This window comes from Oryzias latipes, chromosome 13, assembly GCF_002234675.1.
Source record: "Oryzias latipes chromosome 13, ASM223467v1".
Lineage (NCBI taxonomy): Eukaryota > Metazoa > Chordata > Actinopteri > Beloniformes > Adrianichthyidae > Oryzias > Oryzias latipes.
The window spans coordinates 6,596,542-6,613,088 of record NC_019871.2 but is presented as its reverse complement, the minus strand read 5'-3'; the positions used below and the strand labels follow the sequence as shown (position 1 = coordinate 6,613,088).

General features: G+C 40.2%; 1 protein-coding gene across 2 annotated transcripts in view; it reads left to right on the top strand.

Moving 5' to 3' along the window:
* Positions 1 to 16,547, top strand: part of gab2 (GRB2 associated binding protein 2) — a 43,451-nt gene that overhangs the window by 15,032 nt on the left and 11,872 nt on the right. For both annotated transcript variants that reach the window (XM_011482305.3, XM_011482304.3), the window contains exon 2: positions 5,519 to 5,819. In XM_011482305.3, coding sequence (XP_011480607.1) covers positions 5,519 to 5,819 — 301 coding nt within the window. The remainder of the gene's footprint in view (positions 1 to 5,518; positions 5,820 to 16,547) is intronic.

Sequence of the window (16,547 nt, the reverse complement as noted above, 5' to 3'; positions counted from 1 at the left end):
AAACATAAAATATTAATCAGAATAATAATCCCCTTTTCCTAAAGCAAATACGCCGTATTTGAACCGACCGTTCCAGATAAGTTGTCTTGTTTTTTTTCCCACATTTTAGAGTCTTCATGTTTGCATATGCATGTGACAGCTGATGGATGCTTGGAATGACCCAGCTGAGTCACGGTGACCTTTTAAAACCGGGCAGCACTCCAGTTCTCAATTAGGCGAGACATTTTATTCTTCCAAGAAAACTTGAAATATGTTTGCTTTTCTGTGATCGCTGTCTTTGATCGCTCTGTTAAATGAATAGTCTTTGCTCAGAAATGTAGGATTTTAATTATTGTTTCCCCCCTTTTTATTTTTATTTTTTAACTGACAATCTTTTCTGGTGAAAGTTTTATTAATAATCATTTTTCGGCATTTCTTTTAACTTGGTGTGTTTTTAAATTATATTTTTATTGTTTTACATCTTAAAATCCTTCTTGTAGGGATTCATTTACTCCCTGTAATGATAATGAAATTTGTCAGAATACTTTAACCATTTAAGAAAACTGGTGTTTAGTCTTATTTTGAAAGGATATTTCCGTGAAACAATACTCTGCTGCCTCAGAGGCATTCACAGTGAAACTGTGGGCGTGTCTTTCTTCCCTTCCATAGAATCCAAAGACTACGCCCTTCGGTAGTAAATACTAATGAACTTTTACGTCATCTCTTATGCTTAGAATTGTTCTGACGTGTGGATTTTTCCTGGTAATCCAATTTATCAGGGGTTGATAAACATATGATCACATCACATAGTTTTCCTTTTCAAATGAACATTTTGTTGTGAAATGTTCAAAATAATCCTATTTGGTACTATTTTTATAAAAAGTACAAGAACTCAGATCATCAATTTAAAAGGATTTCTTGGTCGAGAAATCTTAAACCAAAACAACAAACAGTCCTTTTTCTACATGAAGAAAATGGATTATATATTTTAATCCCAGAAAAATATATATAGTAAACAGCCATTACTAACAAATGAATCTGAATTGATATTCTAAAACAAAAGCTTGTACTGTAGCATCAAATGAGTTAAGTGGAAGCGCTTTATAACAACTTTAAATGTGACAAACAATCACTACAAAAAAGAATTCATAAAATTTCACTATAAAAACAAATCCCAAAATGTGCCTAAATAGATCATTTCATAAATAGATACCCATTGTATTAACAGACTTTATTAATACAAATTTAGTTATTTACATTTTTGTGTTTTATCATCAGTTCTAATTAATGTTTACGCATCAATATTTATAACCGCAATGTACATATTTTAATGACTTTTTAAGATAGCGATTTGAACATTAATGAAAGTCCAACGTCACTCTTTGGCTGAAAGCACAAGAAGTTCTTCATGATGCGATCTTATTTTATGGAGGCTTTTTTTTTTATATTTACTGTTGCGCTGACACATGCTGAAGTCAACTGTTTGTTCAGTTCTCAGTCTGATATAACAAAATGGAAAAAGATAGAACGGTATCATATTTTCATCCACCCGGAGCAGCTGGATAAGCATGGAAAAAGTTGTGCATTAGGTCAATTCTCAGTAGACATATTGAATAAATACTGAAAAACTGTTTAAATTATTAAGAAACTCCCAATGAAATGCACCACTTCTTTTTGTACACATTTAAATGCATTTGAAAAAAGCCAGGATGACTATAATGTGAATGCAGAGGATGTTCCCTGATCCAGAATGTTTGGCAAACTCGCTTTGTGGAATAAAAGATGTGAAGGTATCAAATGTTGCAGTTCCTCCTGCAACCACAGCAGCCTGGTTTTATAAGGGAGCAATTTCTCTTTGACTCCCAAGTTAAAACGTCAGATTTCACCCTAAAAGTAAACATATTCAGCTTTTTAAATTATTTATTGCTTTTCAGAACAACTGTGGTTCCGTGTAGGAAGGATGTCTTTTTATTAGCTTTTTTTTACTTTATTAGACATCTTTATTTGCAGGTTGTTGCACTTATAATGGGAATCATCCAATTCCTAACAGTACTCAATCGTTCATTTTCAGAATGTTGCCGAGTTGAGTGATGGAAGCCTAAAGTTTTTGTCCTGCTTTAGGCTTCACAGGTAAAGATCCTATTTGAAAGTAGAAGTATATGATACAGGGTCTACAACTGTGGTCTGTTTGAAAAACGTGGTCCTGATCTAAAGTGAAAAACAATAACTATGAACAAAATGTACCTTGATGCACTTTGTCCTGTAAGAGAAACTTGGACTCCCTGTTTCAGTAAACAAAAATACCTGAATTTAGGTCAGTTCACCATGTGACCACTAGGTTGGTCTCCATTCACTTCAATAAAAAACAAAAATGAACATACTTTAAATCTGGGATCTGCTTCCAAAACCCTTTATTGACGGATCAAAGACTCTTGGGAAGTCTAGAACAAATCAATCAGTGATGCCTAACATCCATCTGCATTTGTTAGGGGATGAGCAATTCCAGACCTCAAGGGTTGCCGCCATCCACCCTTTCAAACTACCCCATGTCCTCATGTCAACTTCTCATTGGCTTTTAACACCTGTTCCAGGTAATCATTGTTGGGTAGGACAGGTACATCTGGACAGCCAACACCACCAGCAGTTGGTAAATAAATAAAATAAAGGTCACAATGCAACAAGAAATATGGACACAACCAGATAGCTGTTTTTACACCAATAAAAGTAAAAAGAATGACTAAATGGTAAATATTGATCGTATTCTTCTAGTTTACTTGACAACCTGATTTTACATTACATTCAGACTGCCCTGTCTGAGTTGGATCATCTTATTTTGTGTTGGGTTATTAGTTTGTAACACAAATGTCTACCTGTCCAACAGACAGAAACGTGCTTGAAAGGTTAAAGATATTTCTTTAGTACTCTGAAAATACACAGAATTTAGCCTCAATGCCACTCTGGATTGGATTACCTACAGTCAATAAATTTGGGCAGCTGTGGTGCACAGGTTGAGCGGTCGACCTCTATCGGTTTGAGCCTAAAAAAGTAGTGCTATTTAAGTATATGCTTAAAGGTAGAAAAGTTTGTTTAGTTGTCATCATGTTGTTGTGGCCAAAGTGGTTGCACTGAGGCAAAAAGTGGATTTATGTAGCATTGATTGAATCCATCTGTTAACATTTTTTGAAATGGCAACAGATGGAAAAGCTCCACATGCTTCATTTAGGCAGTAGCTGCCAAACTGTCTGTAAACCTGTAGCAAATCATGTTCACTCAGTTTAAAAGTGAAACTGGGCAGTAGGTTGCAACTGCAGGAATGTGAACAGAGAACAGCACCAAGGTTAAGAATCCAGCCCAGCGGATGGAGTTTCTGCCTTGGAAAAGTTTCAGTTTCTGTCATTAGGGCTCATTTTCAGTATGACTGCTGTTGAGCCAAACTAAACCTGAACACGTCATGGTGAAAATGACTGGGTTTCCCTCATCAGATCACTCTCACTTCATGATGCATAAAGATACCAGCTAGGTTTGATTCCTGTGTTTTTGGAGGCAAGGTTTGATGCTCTTCAGATGCACTGGTAGGAATCCCTAACCCATAATACTAATATAAAGATTTGCATAGCACTGATGTCACTCAGAGGTCAAAGGGTTTTAGGCCAACTGAGAGCATCCAAGCTAAAGGAGGAAGAAGCTCAAATTGACATTGTGCTAAACCGTAGTGGTGGATAGTTTAGGGTTAATGGCAACACCTGCCTCGTTATTCACAACATACCTTTACCAGGACTGTTTGTGTGATAACCTAAATCCATCATAGTTAAAAGATGCTCACCTGGAAAGTGTAGCTGGTTGATTTAGGTAGGTATGCATATCCCAGCTAAAGAAATGTTTTTCCTTAACCCTTTAAAACAGAAGCTTTAGTTCCAGTGAAAACATTCTTTCAACTACCATAGGTCGTTTTTCACGATTCACATAATTCCAGCTGATTCTATTTTAGAGAAAAAACGGCTTTACCCCATTTTGCAACACAACGGTCCCATCCGCAACTCTGCAGATACTTTGTCATAGATAAACATAGACATAGACAACACTGGTTTTAAGATGTTGACTAAAAAAGCACAGTCATAATTAAAAGATCACTGGAAAAACACTTTCACAGTAGGTCAAAAGATTATTGGAGTGGGATTTTAAAGGTTTAAAGTAAATAGGATATGAACAATATACTCCAAATTTGTCAACGCTGATATTTTTAGCATAATTTCATAGACTTAACTGAGTAGACTTGATTGCTATTCTCAATCTGACAAATATTTCGTTTTTTATTTTTATTATGTTTTGGGTTTGAAATGGTGCCTTTACTGTAGCTTCTTCTTTTTTTGTATTATCTCTTCATGGTCAAAATTTTTAATATCCTTACCTCATGCACACTTTTTAGCTTTTCTTTTACAGTCTAATTGTTATTTTCCGTCATAGGGTACCCTTGTTTTGGCATCATGTTTGATTCACAGAAGGAAAATCAAAGGTTCATCAGTAACTGTCTCTTGCTCTGTCGGAGTGTTGGTGTCCCCGTAAGCCCAGTACACTGTGACAGATAGCCGGTGTGCACAAAGCCACGGTAGTGACTTCAGCCATCATTAATTCCACCTCTGCGTCTTGAAGTTAATGGCCTCTCAAAATAGAAAATGGATCCTTCATATTTCCAGAGGACATTAGTTTTATCTATGCTGGATGCGTGTGGGGTGGTGGGGAAGTGTTAGGCTTGCAGCAGTACCCACACTTGATGGTGGAAGAGGGGGCCCGCAGGATCCTGTGTGTCAGCAGCCTGTATGTTAGACATTGCCTGCCTGGTGGAAGTGCATCACTGGCAAATGTCCAAAGCTGGACCCCCCCCTCCTCCTCCTCTTCCCTTTCAACCCTCCTTTCCCTTCCTGGTCTATCTTCCTCTTTTGTCTCACAGAACATACAGTTCCTTTAGATAACGGATGGAAAACCATATCCCAAGCTGGTGGCCCTCCCCCACGCCTTTCTAGATATTTAGATTTGTTTGACACCCGCTTCTTTTCTGTTTTCACTACTGGAGGAAACCTCTGCTACCTCATGTGGTTAGGCCAGAGGAGAATTGTTTACACTCGTGGGCAAAAGTTGAGTGATCCAGTGCAGATGTGAGCTAGGTTTGACTGGACCAAACCCACGTCATCGAGCCCTTCTTGAAGTGGGAGGAGCCTACTGTCTTTTAATAAAGCAACTGTGGTGGAGTGCTGCTTAGCGTCACTCAAGGAGGGATATCTGCACAGGAAATGCGTTGCGAGGGGGTAAACACCTGCTGCCCTCTGCCCCTGCCGCGACATATATGCAAACTACACTCAACCACATAGGAACTCAAGTAAACAGACTAAATGTCTGCTTGACCTACAGTTTGGAGTCCAGCTGTTCTGTCTGTTATCATATCCCACTTCTGCTCTAGAACTGTTTATTGGTGCTCGATTAATCGACGTTATTACCCAACTAGTGCTCAGTCCCGTCTTTTTTTTCTCCATTTCATCTCCAGGCATGGAAGAAGCGTTGGTTCATTCTCCGCAGCGGCCGCATGAGCGGCGACCCAGACGTCCTGGAGTACTACAAGAACGACCACTCCAAGAAGCCCATAAGGGTCATCGACCTGCACTGCTGCGAGCAGGTGGACGCCGGCCTGACCTTTAAGAGGAAGGAGTTCCAGGACAGCTTTGTTTTCGACATTAAGACTTCCGATCGGACCTTTTATCTTGTTGCTGAGACTGAGGAGGAGATGAACAAGTGGGTCCGCTCCATCTGCCAGCTGTGTGGTTTTAACCAGGCGGACGACACTCACGGTAGCCACACCTGTGCCATACCTTTCATCTGTCCTCTGTTTGACCTGTTTTTGGTAACCTCATAAGCTCCTTGAATTACCATAACTCTTTGACCATTCACGCAATTAATGTAATTCCAACGGATTTGCAAGCAGCTTTTCCACTGTCGCACATCAACGAAAGCTCAGTTTCCATTGGAATTATGTTTATTGTCTGACCAGTTGAAGAGTTGCAGTAACTCAAAAAGCATCGACATCAGAACTATAGCTCCAGTATTGAAAGGTTTAACATAGATGCACCAAAGGTTCTTTATAATTTTGAGCTGTAGCCTAACACTCTACTCTTCCCCAACTTTTTCTAAGTATTTATAAAGATATTATTGATGCGTGTAGTACTTTTAATGTGGTTTTAACACCTCGACAGTCTGGTCTTCAAGTGTTGAAAATTCAGAGCGACAGTTCTGTGCAGACTTTGACAGAACTTCTGTCAAAGTCTGTGTAACAAATATGCCAGTTTCTTTATCTGTTATTTTGTATTGCAAAATATGTTGAGGTTCTTCATTATGACACTCTTTCTTCCTTTTTAAAAAAAAAAAAATTCTTGGAACAGTTGGCATCTTTATTGTCACACACTTTTAAGCAAGTGTTTGGACAAATGCTGACTCATCTTTTTACGATGTTTAAACATCCCAGGGAAACATTAAGAGAGTTTTTGGGGCTATTTTGGATTTTCTCTTCATTTATTTTGCTTAAATAGAATAGAAAGTACGTCACGCTTGCTAGAGAATATACTTGAACTCTTAATTAAGTATTTTTCCAGAAAAAAATTAGAAATGTTTTCCAGTATTGGTGCGATAGCTTCCAGACTGAAAACATAAAGATTTTTTTAAGAATTCACTCACTAACTCCGAACTCCTTCCATCCATTCATCTCCTGCATTTGCTCTATCTCTGTCGGGGTCACAGGGCTGCTGGAACCAACCAAGCTAATGTAGAGCAAAGACGGGATACATCCCGAACAAGTCACCAGTCAGTTGCAGCTCCCTTTTCCCCAAAAGCTTATATAGTGCCGGACTTTTCAGTCCCCAGGATTTGAATGCAATTCAGACACACTACTAATTTTTTCTTTTTGAATGCCAAATATGACGTCATCAATTTGACTTGCCATTGCAAATGACAAATTGTTCAAATGCAATGCATTGTGGTCTATATTTGCCACTCTAGTGGACACTGGTTTTTAGCAGAGACCTATGGGATATTTCTAGGGTACTGTGTTTCTGAATTGTGGATTTGGACACCCAGACAAAGTGGCAAACACCGTATAGCAGGGAGTGCTCCAAGCCTGGAGTTCTAGACCATGCCCCCCCCCCCCCCCCCCGCTATGTTGTGGTTTACCTTTTGCGGTTTTGTGGATATTTGTCATAGCTATTTTCCATGCCCTTTTTTTTATCTGCATGATCCTGATTGGCTGTGGACATTGTTAATCACTTTCCTCCGTGCCGCATCCCCTGTACAGGATGTTAAGTTTGCTAAACCTACAGAAATCAGATTTGCATAAAGTGTGTAGTGAGGAGTCTTACAGCCTTAAAACAGCTGTAATTCTACTTTGGGGATTTCACTTATTGTGGGTTATTTTTAGAATGGAACCACTGCAATAAACGAGGGACCGCTGTAACGCGTAACAATGGACTTCACCTCCTTGGTTAACTGGTATCTTTTGCTGTATGTAAACATAACCTGGGCCGATGACTCACTACTACAGACCTGAGCTCTTTGTCGTTGGGAGGCGTCGTGTGTGCTAACACTTTCCCTAAGCGTGTGATTATGGATCCATGTTGACAGTAAACAAAAATAGTTCACTGCATCCGCCCTTTTACCTAACGCCAGCAGTTTATCCACCTGCAAGATCCCGAGCATAAAGCCGGTGGTTGTGTAAACTCCAGAGTGTGTTCTTCTCATCCAGATTGCTTGCACGCTGCAGTCTTCCCGCCATCTGGCAGCTGGTGGACGTTAATCTTGGCGCACATGGTTGATCATCTGTAACATGCAATATGTCCAGGTGTGGACTTGAAAAACAGACACGGAGAGCGCAATGATCTTTCATCGTGATAAGATCCCCCCGGCCCATATTGAGTAATTAGCGAGGTGCTCCTGTAGATTTCAAACTGCATTAACTCAAGCTGGCAGGGTGTGGCTGCAGGAGGAGAGCTGCAGACGGAACTCGTGTCGTCCTTTTGCAGACAAATGTTTTGCTCTTTTCTCAGAGAAGCTTTGCTGTGTGTCCATCAAAAATGCATTTTCTTGAGAACTCGAGTTTCTTTTTCCTAGCATCCTTGTGTGTGTGTGTGTGTGTGAGCAAAAAACAAACAAACCACAAAGTACCACAAGTCTGGGTTTCCAAGCAGTAACACCATCTGAAGGCTCTTTTTTTAATCTGCAAACCAAAGCAAATGATTTCTCTGAGTGTACTCAGCATGATCAGAAAAATGTTAGAAATGCACGTCTTTGGGAGAAGATCGTTTAAAATAAACCTGTTGTTTTCTAAGAAATACAACTGTTAGCTGTTTGTTGGTTTGATTAGAGAGAAGAAGAAAAAAAATCTGTGTTTCGTCTTTCTGGTTTCCGTTCCATTTTCTGGTTGTAAATAGCCCCACAAACTGGAGACACTTTTTAAGTGCAACCCAAGTAACATGCAAGGTCTGCCTTGTGAGACCTGCTTTGCTCAAAAAAACTTTTAAGTTCAGTTTTCACCATGGATTGAATGGACTTTTAATGCAGATGATGTCTGCTTTTCATCTGCCTGCTCGTCTTTGGTGTTGGTGTTTTCAATGGTGATGGAAAGTGACGCTCATCCTCTTTCATGTTTATGTTCCCGCTGCTTTATTGTGATTTTTGTACATTACAGGAAAGCAAAACCAACCGAATGACTGAAACTTAACTGTCTGTGTTAATGCAAACAGACCCTGCAATGATCTGTATAGTGGAAGGTTTTCTTTACCTTACAATCACCCCACGCCTTTTTGATTTGAGCAAACAATACTTAATGTTAGAACTTTCTGGTCAATTGTCAAACACAAGAAGTCATTACTGTGTTTTTTGGGCATGCCTAAAAAAAGAAGTTCCAGTCACATAGCTTAAATGTATGTATCACTGCACTGGCTTCTTTAAAACAAACTGTTGCTTCATCATCTGGACAAAAACAAGCGCTAAGAGGTGAACCTTCTCTCTGAACGGAAGCTTTATTTAACACATTGTGATGATCAGCATATAAATCGCTTTCCTTTGCCGCCCCACGTAACAAATAGTCCGCTTTTTGTGAAAAAGTCATCCAAACCGGATAAATAACAAAAAATAAAGTACTAAAAACTGATTGGATATTTTTTTTTTTTGTAAGTGACCATGGTATAAGTGGGTTAATGGCCTTCATAATATGCATTATCAGAATTAAGAATTAACGCCTGTACCAGTTCAGGGTTCCACGGCATGCGCTAATTTCTGATAATGCACAGTTCGTCGGCCATTGACCCTTACTTAATGCGCTCCAGATTGTAGGTCGTTTTTTTTTTTTTAAATTAATCCTTTTATAGTGCCGAAAATCTGGTACATTAAGTTCATTATTTCTATCTATTCTGTTATTATGATTTGCCTTTCAAGATCCTTTCTCTCTCTTTCGTCTTTTCCCATCAGGGGTCGCCACAGCGAATCATCCTTTTCCACCTCACTCTATCATACTTGCCTTTCAAGATGCAATATTAGTTATTGTTCCTGTATTTTGTTAAATACATTTCTTTTAAAAGTGTGACCTTTCTATGACTTTTCTCTTTTCATTTTTTGGCTGCTGGGGCTTATACTCCAGAGCGACTTGTAGTCCAAAAAATATAACCATTGCTTTTTCCACTTATTGGATTTTTTTCTTTTACACACTACGCTTTTTTATTTGCTGCAACAGATTCCAAATTTAGGATCCTTTTTTTTTAGCTTTCAAGACTCTTAAACTGAGTTTGATGGTTCTGCTTTTAGCTGGTCACTCATGACTAAACGTGTTTGTGTGCAGTAAGATATGCTAGTCAAACAACATGGTAAACATCTCATTGTGGCAAATATGTTTTGCAGTTTTTCCTCCTGCAGCCAGCTGCTGATGTGAGTCATAACAGACTGGGAATTCCCGTCCAGAAAAGGGGGAAAAACAGTAGACTTCAAAACCTGAGAAGTTAGTTCCTCTTATGGAAATGACAGAAGCTGATCAAGAAAACAATGCATGTGGTTATGCAGATCGCAGGTTTGTTGTTTGACAGAGAAAGTAGTTGGAAGGTGTTAACTAGACCGCTGCGCATCAGTCCTGGGTTATATATTGGCGTGATGACACGTTTAGAGGATGTGCTGTGTTTGCTTTTGGATAGGAAGTTTGTTGTAAATGGGACGACCTCCTTCAGGAGTGTGGAGGTGTTTGTGTTTCCCAGAGGATTTTCATGGGAATTTGGCCAGCTTGGCCTCAATCAGCACCTTGACGGGAGCCCTCCTTCCGCCGCTCTGTTGGCCCTAATCTGCCACGGCTGGACTGCATCTCACGTCTACGAGGAAGAATAGCCAAGGGCATTACGTGACTGTTAATTGTTGCACAATTGACTCTCTGTCACTGCGACCTTCACAGCGCCTCCATTTGTTTTTCTCTCCCTCACATGCTGCTGTTTGTGCCACAAATGACAAATTTGAGCTTTACGGTCTTTTATTTAAACGTTATTTTTTCCAAATAGTTGACATTTTTAGCCATTTGAAGCGTTTGTTTTTTATTTTATTTTTATTTTTTTCCAGTGCATCCAGCCACAGTTGTACTCTGTTGTGTGCATCAGTACAGTTCCTCCACTGGTGTGAAAACTGTGCCAACAAACTAGCAAGTTGACCAAAGTGAGTGATGGGGATGTGCAAAAGTACAAAAACAACACAATCTGAAGAACTCCAACCCATAAAACCTGAAAAAACTTTTTGGATATTGTGTTGGACTGAAAAAGTGAAGTCTGTCATCAGCATAAAGTGGTCTAGAGCAAATACTTTTTTGCAGATTTTAAGTGAATCACACAAATATTTTAATTTAATTTGGTAAATTTAAATAAGCTTGCAACATGATAAAACGTTTCAGTCATTTTCCTTCTACAACTCTTTGAATTGGACCTGTGTGTTTGTAGTTGCCATGTCAACAGAGGTGCAGCGCATGCTGTGCTGACAATAAAAACATTACATATGGGTTCTTTTTAAGGTTATTTTTAAGTGACTGACCTCAGGCCAGTCAAAAAAAAAAAGGGCACATTAGCAGCTACATCCACGGTTAGGAGTCTGACGCTGAACGCTTTAACTTTCTGAAGTTTGGAAGGAAGAAAAACTCAAAATCTTGTGACAGTGTGTGGCGCTGAGTTTAGTGGGAATAGGCATGTGTCGTATCAGAAAATGTTTGATCGGCTGTTCTGGATGTCACTCAACTGACATACTTCTTGGTGAGGATGATGATTGGCTGACGGCTATTTTTTTTTTTTTAAATTTATCTTTCATTGCCCGCGATCTACCCACACTTCCTTTGCCATCGACCGGCTGACCACAATCGATGTATTATGCCGTAGTGCCGTACCACCAGTAGGTGAACAGCTAAACCTCAAGGCTTTTTTTATTTATGGTAAATTATAAATGGCGTTCACTTAAGCTACGTTCACATTGCAGGGCTTAATGCTCAATTCAGATTTTTTTGAAAAAATTCGATTTTTTTTTTTGCAAGGCCGTTCACATTTCCAATTAAATGCAAACTTTTGTGATCTCCTGTGTGACCGTGAAATGACCCAGAAGTGACATGTGCAGAAGAGTACTCAACGGTGAACGACATCACTCGTTGTTTGCGGAAGTGGCTAACGTTAACAATGGACATCAACAACAGTGTTGTCAAAGCGGAGATCTTTTTGCATTATTAAATTTAGTTTCACAAAGGAGCCAGCACAATTACAACCTTCTCATTTTAAGAAGGCATTGGAGCCAGGATCATCTGTACCCACTGTTGTGGAATGGGGATGTGAATGTGCTGGGGCCGTGCGCCTGTGTAAGATTAGAGGAAAGGGCGCGTGCAGCGCTCCTCTCTGAGGGGCAGTGGGGCGTGCATTCATGTTGTGTGTTAGGGAGGAAGGAGAACAATAATAAAAGAAGGCTCCCCCAAGCAGAACTGCTATTGACTCTATATTAACCCGCTCTGGAGAATCTGAGGGTCAGAACGGGGAGGTGAACCCCGAAGGAGGATCCGCCTTCGGTCCCCCGCGCTTCTGACCACCGTCGGAAAGGGGAAAAAAAAGTAATCGCAGTAAAAGGTTCAACACCACGCTTGGCCATTTTGCTGGAAATGTTTTCAAAAACTGCCCGGTTGCCATAAGAGCCCTTAAGTTTGGCCTGAATAGAGCAGTCACCCTTAATATTAATCCAATCGGTGACCTCGCTTCCCTTCCACTGACTGGTCTCAGCAGCATCGTCCACCATGATTGTTGTTTATGTTCTCGTTCCCGCCTACTTCAACGCAGAATGATGACGTTTGTAGCGTCTCAATGACGTACGGGTCAGATACGTGTGGCCTGGCCGTTCAGACGGAGGTCGCATTTGAAAAGATCGGATACATATAGGATTCGGGACCACATACTCAAGTGGCCTGGGTCACATTGGAAAAGATCGGATCTGTGTCGTTCTGACTGTCATGAAAAGATCAGATACAGGTCACATAGGGGCAAAAAAATCAGAATTGGGTCGTTTCAGCCTGCAGTGTGAACGTAGCCTTATATAGCACTTTTCTACCTTCCTTTAAGGCCTGAAGCGCTTCAGTCACAGTCCCATTCACCCATGCACACACAAACGCTCACTCACTTATGGCGCTGCCGAAAACTGGCGTCAACCTATAACCACCAGGACAAATGTGGGGTTCAGTGTCTTGTCCAAGGTCACTTTGACACAAGGGTGGGTAAAGTGGGAACCAAGCTTGTGATCCTCAGAGATCAACCACTCTACTTCACCACCACAACACGAGCATTTCTAAAGACATACATTAAACCCAGTGCAACAGTGTCACTAAACCTTTTTTAATAGATTCTGGATCGTATTCCACTCCATTGTAAAGCATATTGGGCTTTAAATGAAAGTTGTGTGTCAGTAAAGGATGAATCGGAAGGTTTGGAAGTTTTTGGTTTTCTCACATCCTATAGTGACAAGCAACTCAAATCAAGCAAATCCAGACCACACCGGTTATTTCAGCCTGTGACACTGTTTATGTCTTGCTGTTCCAGATGAACAAAAACCGGCACACAGACGTATATATTAATAACCTTAAAACAGATGTGATAGCCCTTCATGGGGCTTCTCTGCCTGTGAAAGTGTTGTGTCTCCTATACCAAGGTGCCCTCTATCTGCATTGATTTTGTTGAAACAATGACTCCATGGCTGTGCAAGGTCAGGTTTCTGCAGCCATGAAGCCGCTTGAGTTTGCTGTTGCTGCCTAATCGCTGGACGTTCAACTTTAAGAACAAGCACCCGTTGACGTACAAATACGAAAGATCTGATGTTGTGTCGGTGGCTGCTGCCGTCAGAGGATGGTGGCTGGTTGTGTGTCTGCACCCAGCGGGAACAAACCCCCGAGAATAATTGAATGATTGAATGAAGCAATGACGTGTCAATCGGGGACTTTGTTCTGCTTTCTGCTTCCCATTTGAACTCTGAGACAAGGACTATATCAACTGAAGGCTGAAGATTTCACTTGTCAGCAGATTATTGTCCTTTTTTGAATTGCTTGGCTTCTCTGTGTGTTTTGTTTTTCCTCCTTATTTTCATCTGTTCCTTGAAAACAAAACAGTTTTTCCCTTTTAGGGATTACTTTTATGATAGAAAAGAAAAAAAAGTTGCTTACTAATTATTATTGCCGCTAAATCAAATGTGCGAACTGTGAATGAATTGGCTGTGGCAATCCCAGAAAGAAGAATAGTTGAACAATATTTCATTACAACATAAATCAGCTGGAGAATCATACTTTTTGTTAAATGTTACTGTTGCAAATTTGCAGCCTTAGCATTTTCACGAATGAGGAATTTTGCCCCAAAAATGGGCCAACTGGTAAAAATAAATAGAGGAACCTGCCTAAAATAGTGGTTAGATGTTAAATTTAGACTTGTGCAATGTGGCTGTCCAACAAATGTCAGGTAAAATGTAACTAATGATAGAAACAAAAAAAGATCCTCTCTGGCAATGTGTTTAGAAATGACATGTCTGTGTAGTTTTTTGGTTTTTGTGCTGTGAAACCAATGTCTGTTTTTAAGGAGTCTATATCATGCTTTTCTTCAGCCTTTCAGAGTAAACTATATCCAAATATATCATCATATATTATCTTTGGCACACAAAAAACAAATTATTTATGAAATAATAGTTCTTTTTGTGAACTATTTTCCTACCCGGAAGGAAGACGACTCGATCTCCGAGGCTCCGCCTTTCGCTTCATTTCACGATGTCAATATTGTGCATTTAAAATGAAAGCCGCTTTGTCGATCACCGCTAGCTCCGCATAAAAAGTGGGTGTTAGGCCGGAGGCGGGGCTGGAGGCACAGACCAGTCTACGTCAGCTCGTGAGAACCCGCTCACTTTCGTGGGTTGGGAGGGACTGGTGCTCAAAGCGCAGGTTTTTAGAGGAATACTCCGAAACGCGTGAATGGATCAAAATACCACAGAGAAATTAACATTATCATACGCTTTTAGGCAAAATCAAAAAACCTGTTTCCTTTTCCAACATAGTTTCTGCAGAGCGGGAGTATTTCATCAGTAATGTGGCTCTGACTTGTGAGCGGGAAAGTTGGCACAAAGCGACCCCGCCCCCCCTTCCCCAGCATATTTTGTACAAAACAAATAAGCTCTTCTTCAAAGAGTGTCTACAAGTGGATGCATAGGAATGGAGTCGAGCAGAGAGCTTGTAGCCCACCAATTAAAATGTGTATGGAACAAGTAGGAGCTTTTTCCAGCGGCATTTTTTCATCTGCTCCTGATTCACAATGATTTGAAGGAAGAAATACATAGTTTTAATATGAACCCGAGGTCTTAATACAAGTCCTCCATAATTAGAAAAATGGCAGAAAAACATTTCAAAAATACCAAAACACTTTTTTTTTTTTTATCGGAGGGGGTTTAATATTAGCATTAGCTTCGTTATTCCGTTTGTCTCAGGTAAACCAACCTTTTCCAGACAACCATCGTTAAAGCCACACGCCGTTGACGCATATAAAAATTGAAGATTTTATTTCCAAAGAATGAAACCTCTACATTTCTGAGCGTATGACCCTCTTTTAGGGAATTTGGTTCAGCCTTAAAAACCAGATCCCATTCGAAAAGTCTCTGTAACTCCTTATTTGGCTTGACGAGCTCCTGCCTTTTTATTGATTGATATGCATATGCAGGCAAACTGATGTTGCAGCGCGGTCAAGTGGTGGGGCTCACATGATTCTGTGCAGCAGACAATCTGAGTAATGTGATCAGGGAATGCTCCCGTGTGTTTGCCCCATTGTTTTAGCTGGAAAATCAGGCGTCCGTGTTGCTCTTTTTTTCCCTTTAGACAAACGAAGTGAACCCGGGGTCTCACTTTTTCCCTCTTCCTGGGAAGCTCCAACAGAAGTAGCTCTTTACTAGCTGACTCATCTTGGCAACAGGCAAACATCTTCTTTATCTGGTTATGTCAGTCTCATGGAAAGCTCCCAGCCCCCCACTCACCACACATGCAAATGGACTCACTATGTGGCCCTCTGGGATAAACTGTTGTTTTGAAGCTGGGACCAGCAGATCCATTTAGGATAACTGGTAATGTATACATACGCTTGGGATCACTACTGAGAACATTTTAGCTCTGCAGTCATTAGGGTGGTACACATTTTTTTTTTAATACTGGAATAAAATCACCCCCACCATGAGGCCACCCATGTCTTTTAGATGGCTTATAATGGTTCAAAAGAAGTACCAAATAGAAAAAAATTACCCTGTCATTCCAATTCCGAGGTCACTGCTATTTTTCTTTTTCTTTTTACAGAAAATTTGAGATCAAATTATGGCTCGTTTTTATTTAATTCTGGCCGGTCCAGGAGGAAATGAGCACCCTACAAAGAAGCTCTTGTCCTGCATGATGCGGCATGGTTCTAATTTTGGCCCCCTGGGACCAGCAGCCAGTTTCAATTAGATTATGACACAGAGCCAATGAGACAGTAGGTGATGTATTACAGAGAATAATTGGGAAATTGCTCCTGAACTTCAGGGCTTTTTGACCCAGAACGCTCCAGTCGTTTACTGACAAAAAATGTTCCTAATGCCTCGATGATTTGATCGCTTCCAGCTAAGCAATGTGCAGATTAAAAATAAATAAATATATTTAGGAAGTCATTTAAAGGAACATTACTGCTGCTGTTTTTCTTGGAATAATTTTTGCCTTTTTCTATTCCTGTGTTGTGGACCCAGAAAGTCGATGGAATTGCTTCCCGGCGGTGACATACATCATCAGACCCATTAGTGTCAGTGATGAGCCACATACTGTAGACTATTCTATCAGCAGACCAGTCATCTTTCTTTTTGCTCGCTTTGTGACCGGCTAATTTCCGCGGCTAATTTCGGAGAGCCAGGAAGACACGACAAATACCGTAGAGGTTCACAGAATTTTTTTTTTATTTTTCGGCTGTTTTTTTTTTGTTTTTTTAGTTGCTCCGTTAAGCTTTTAA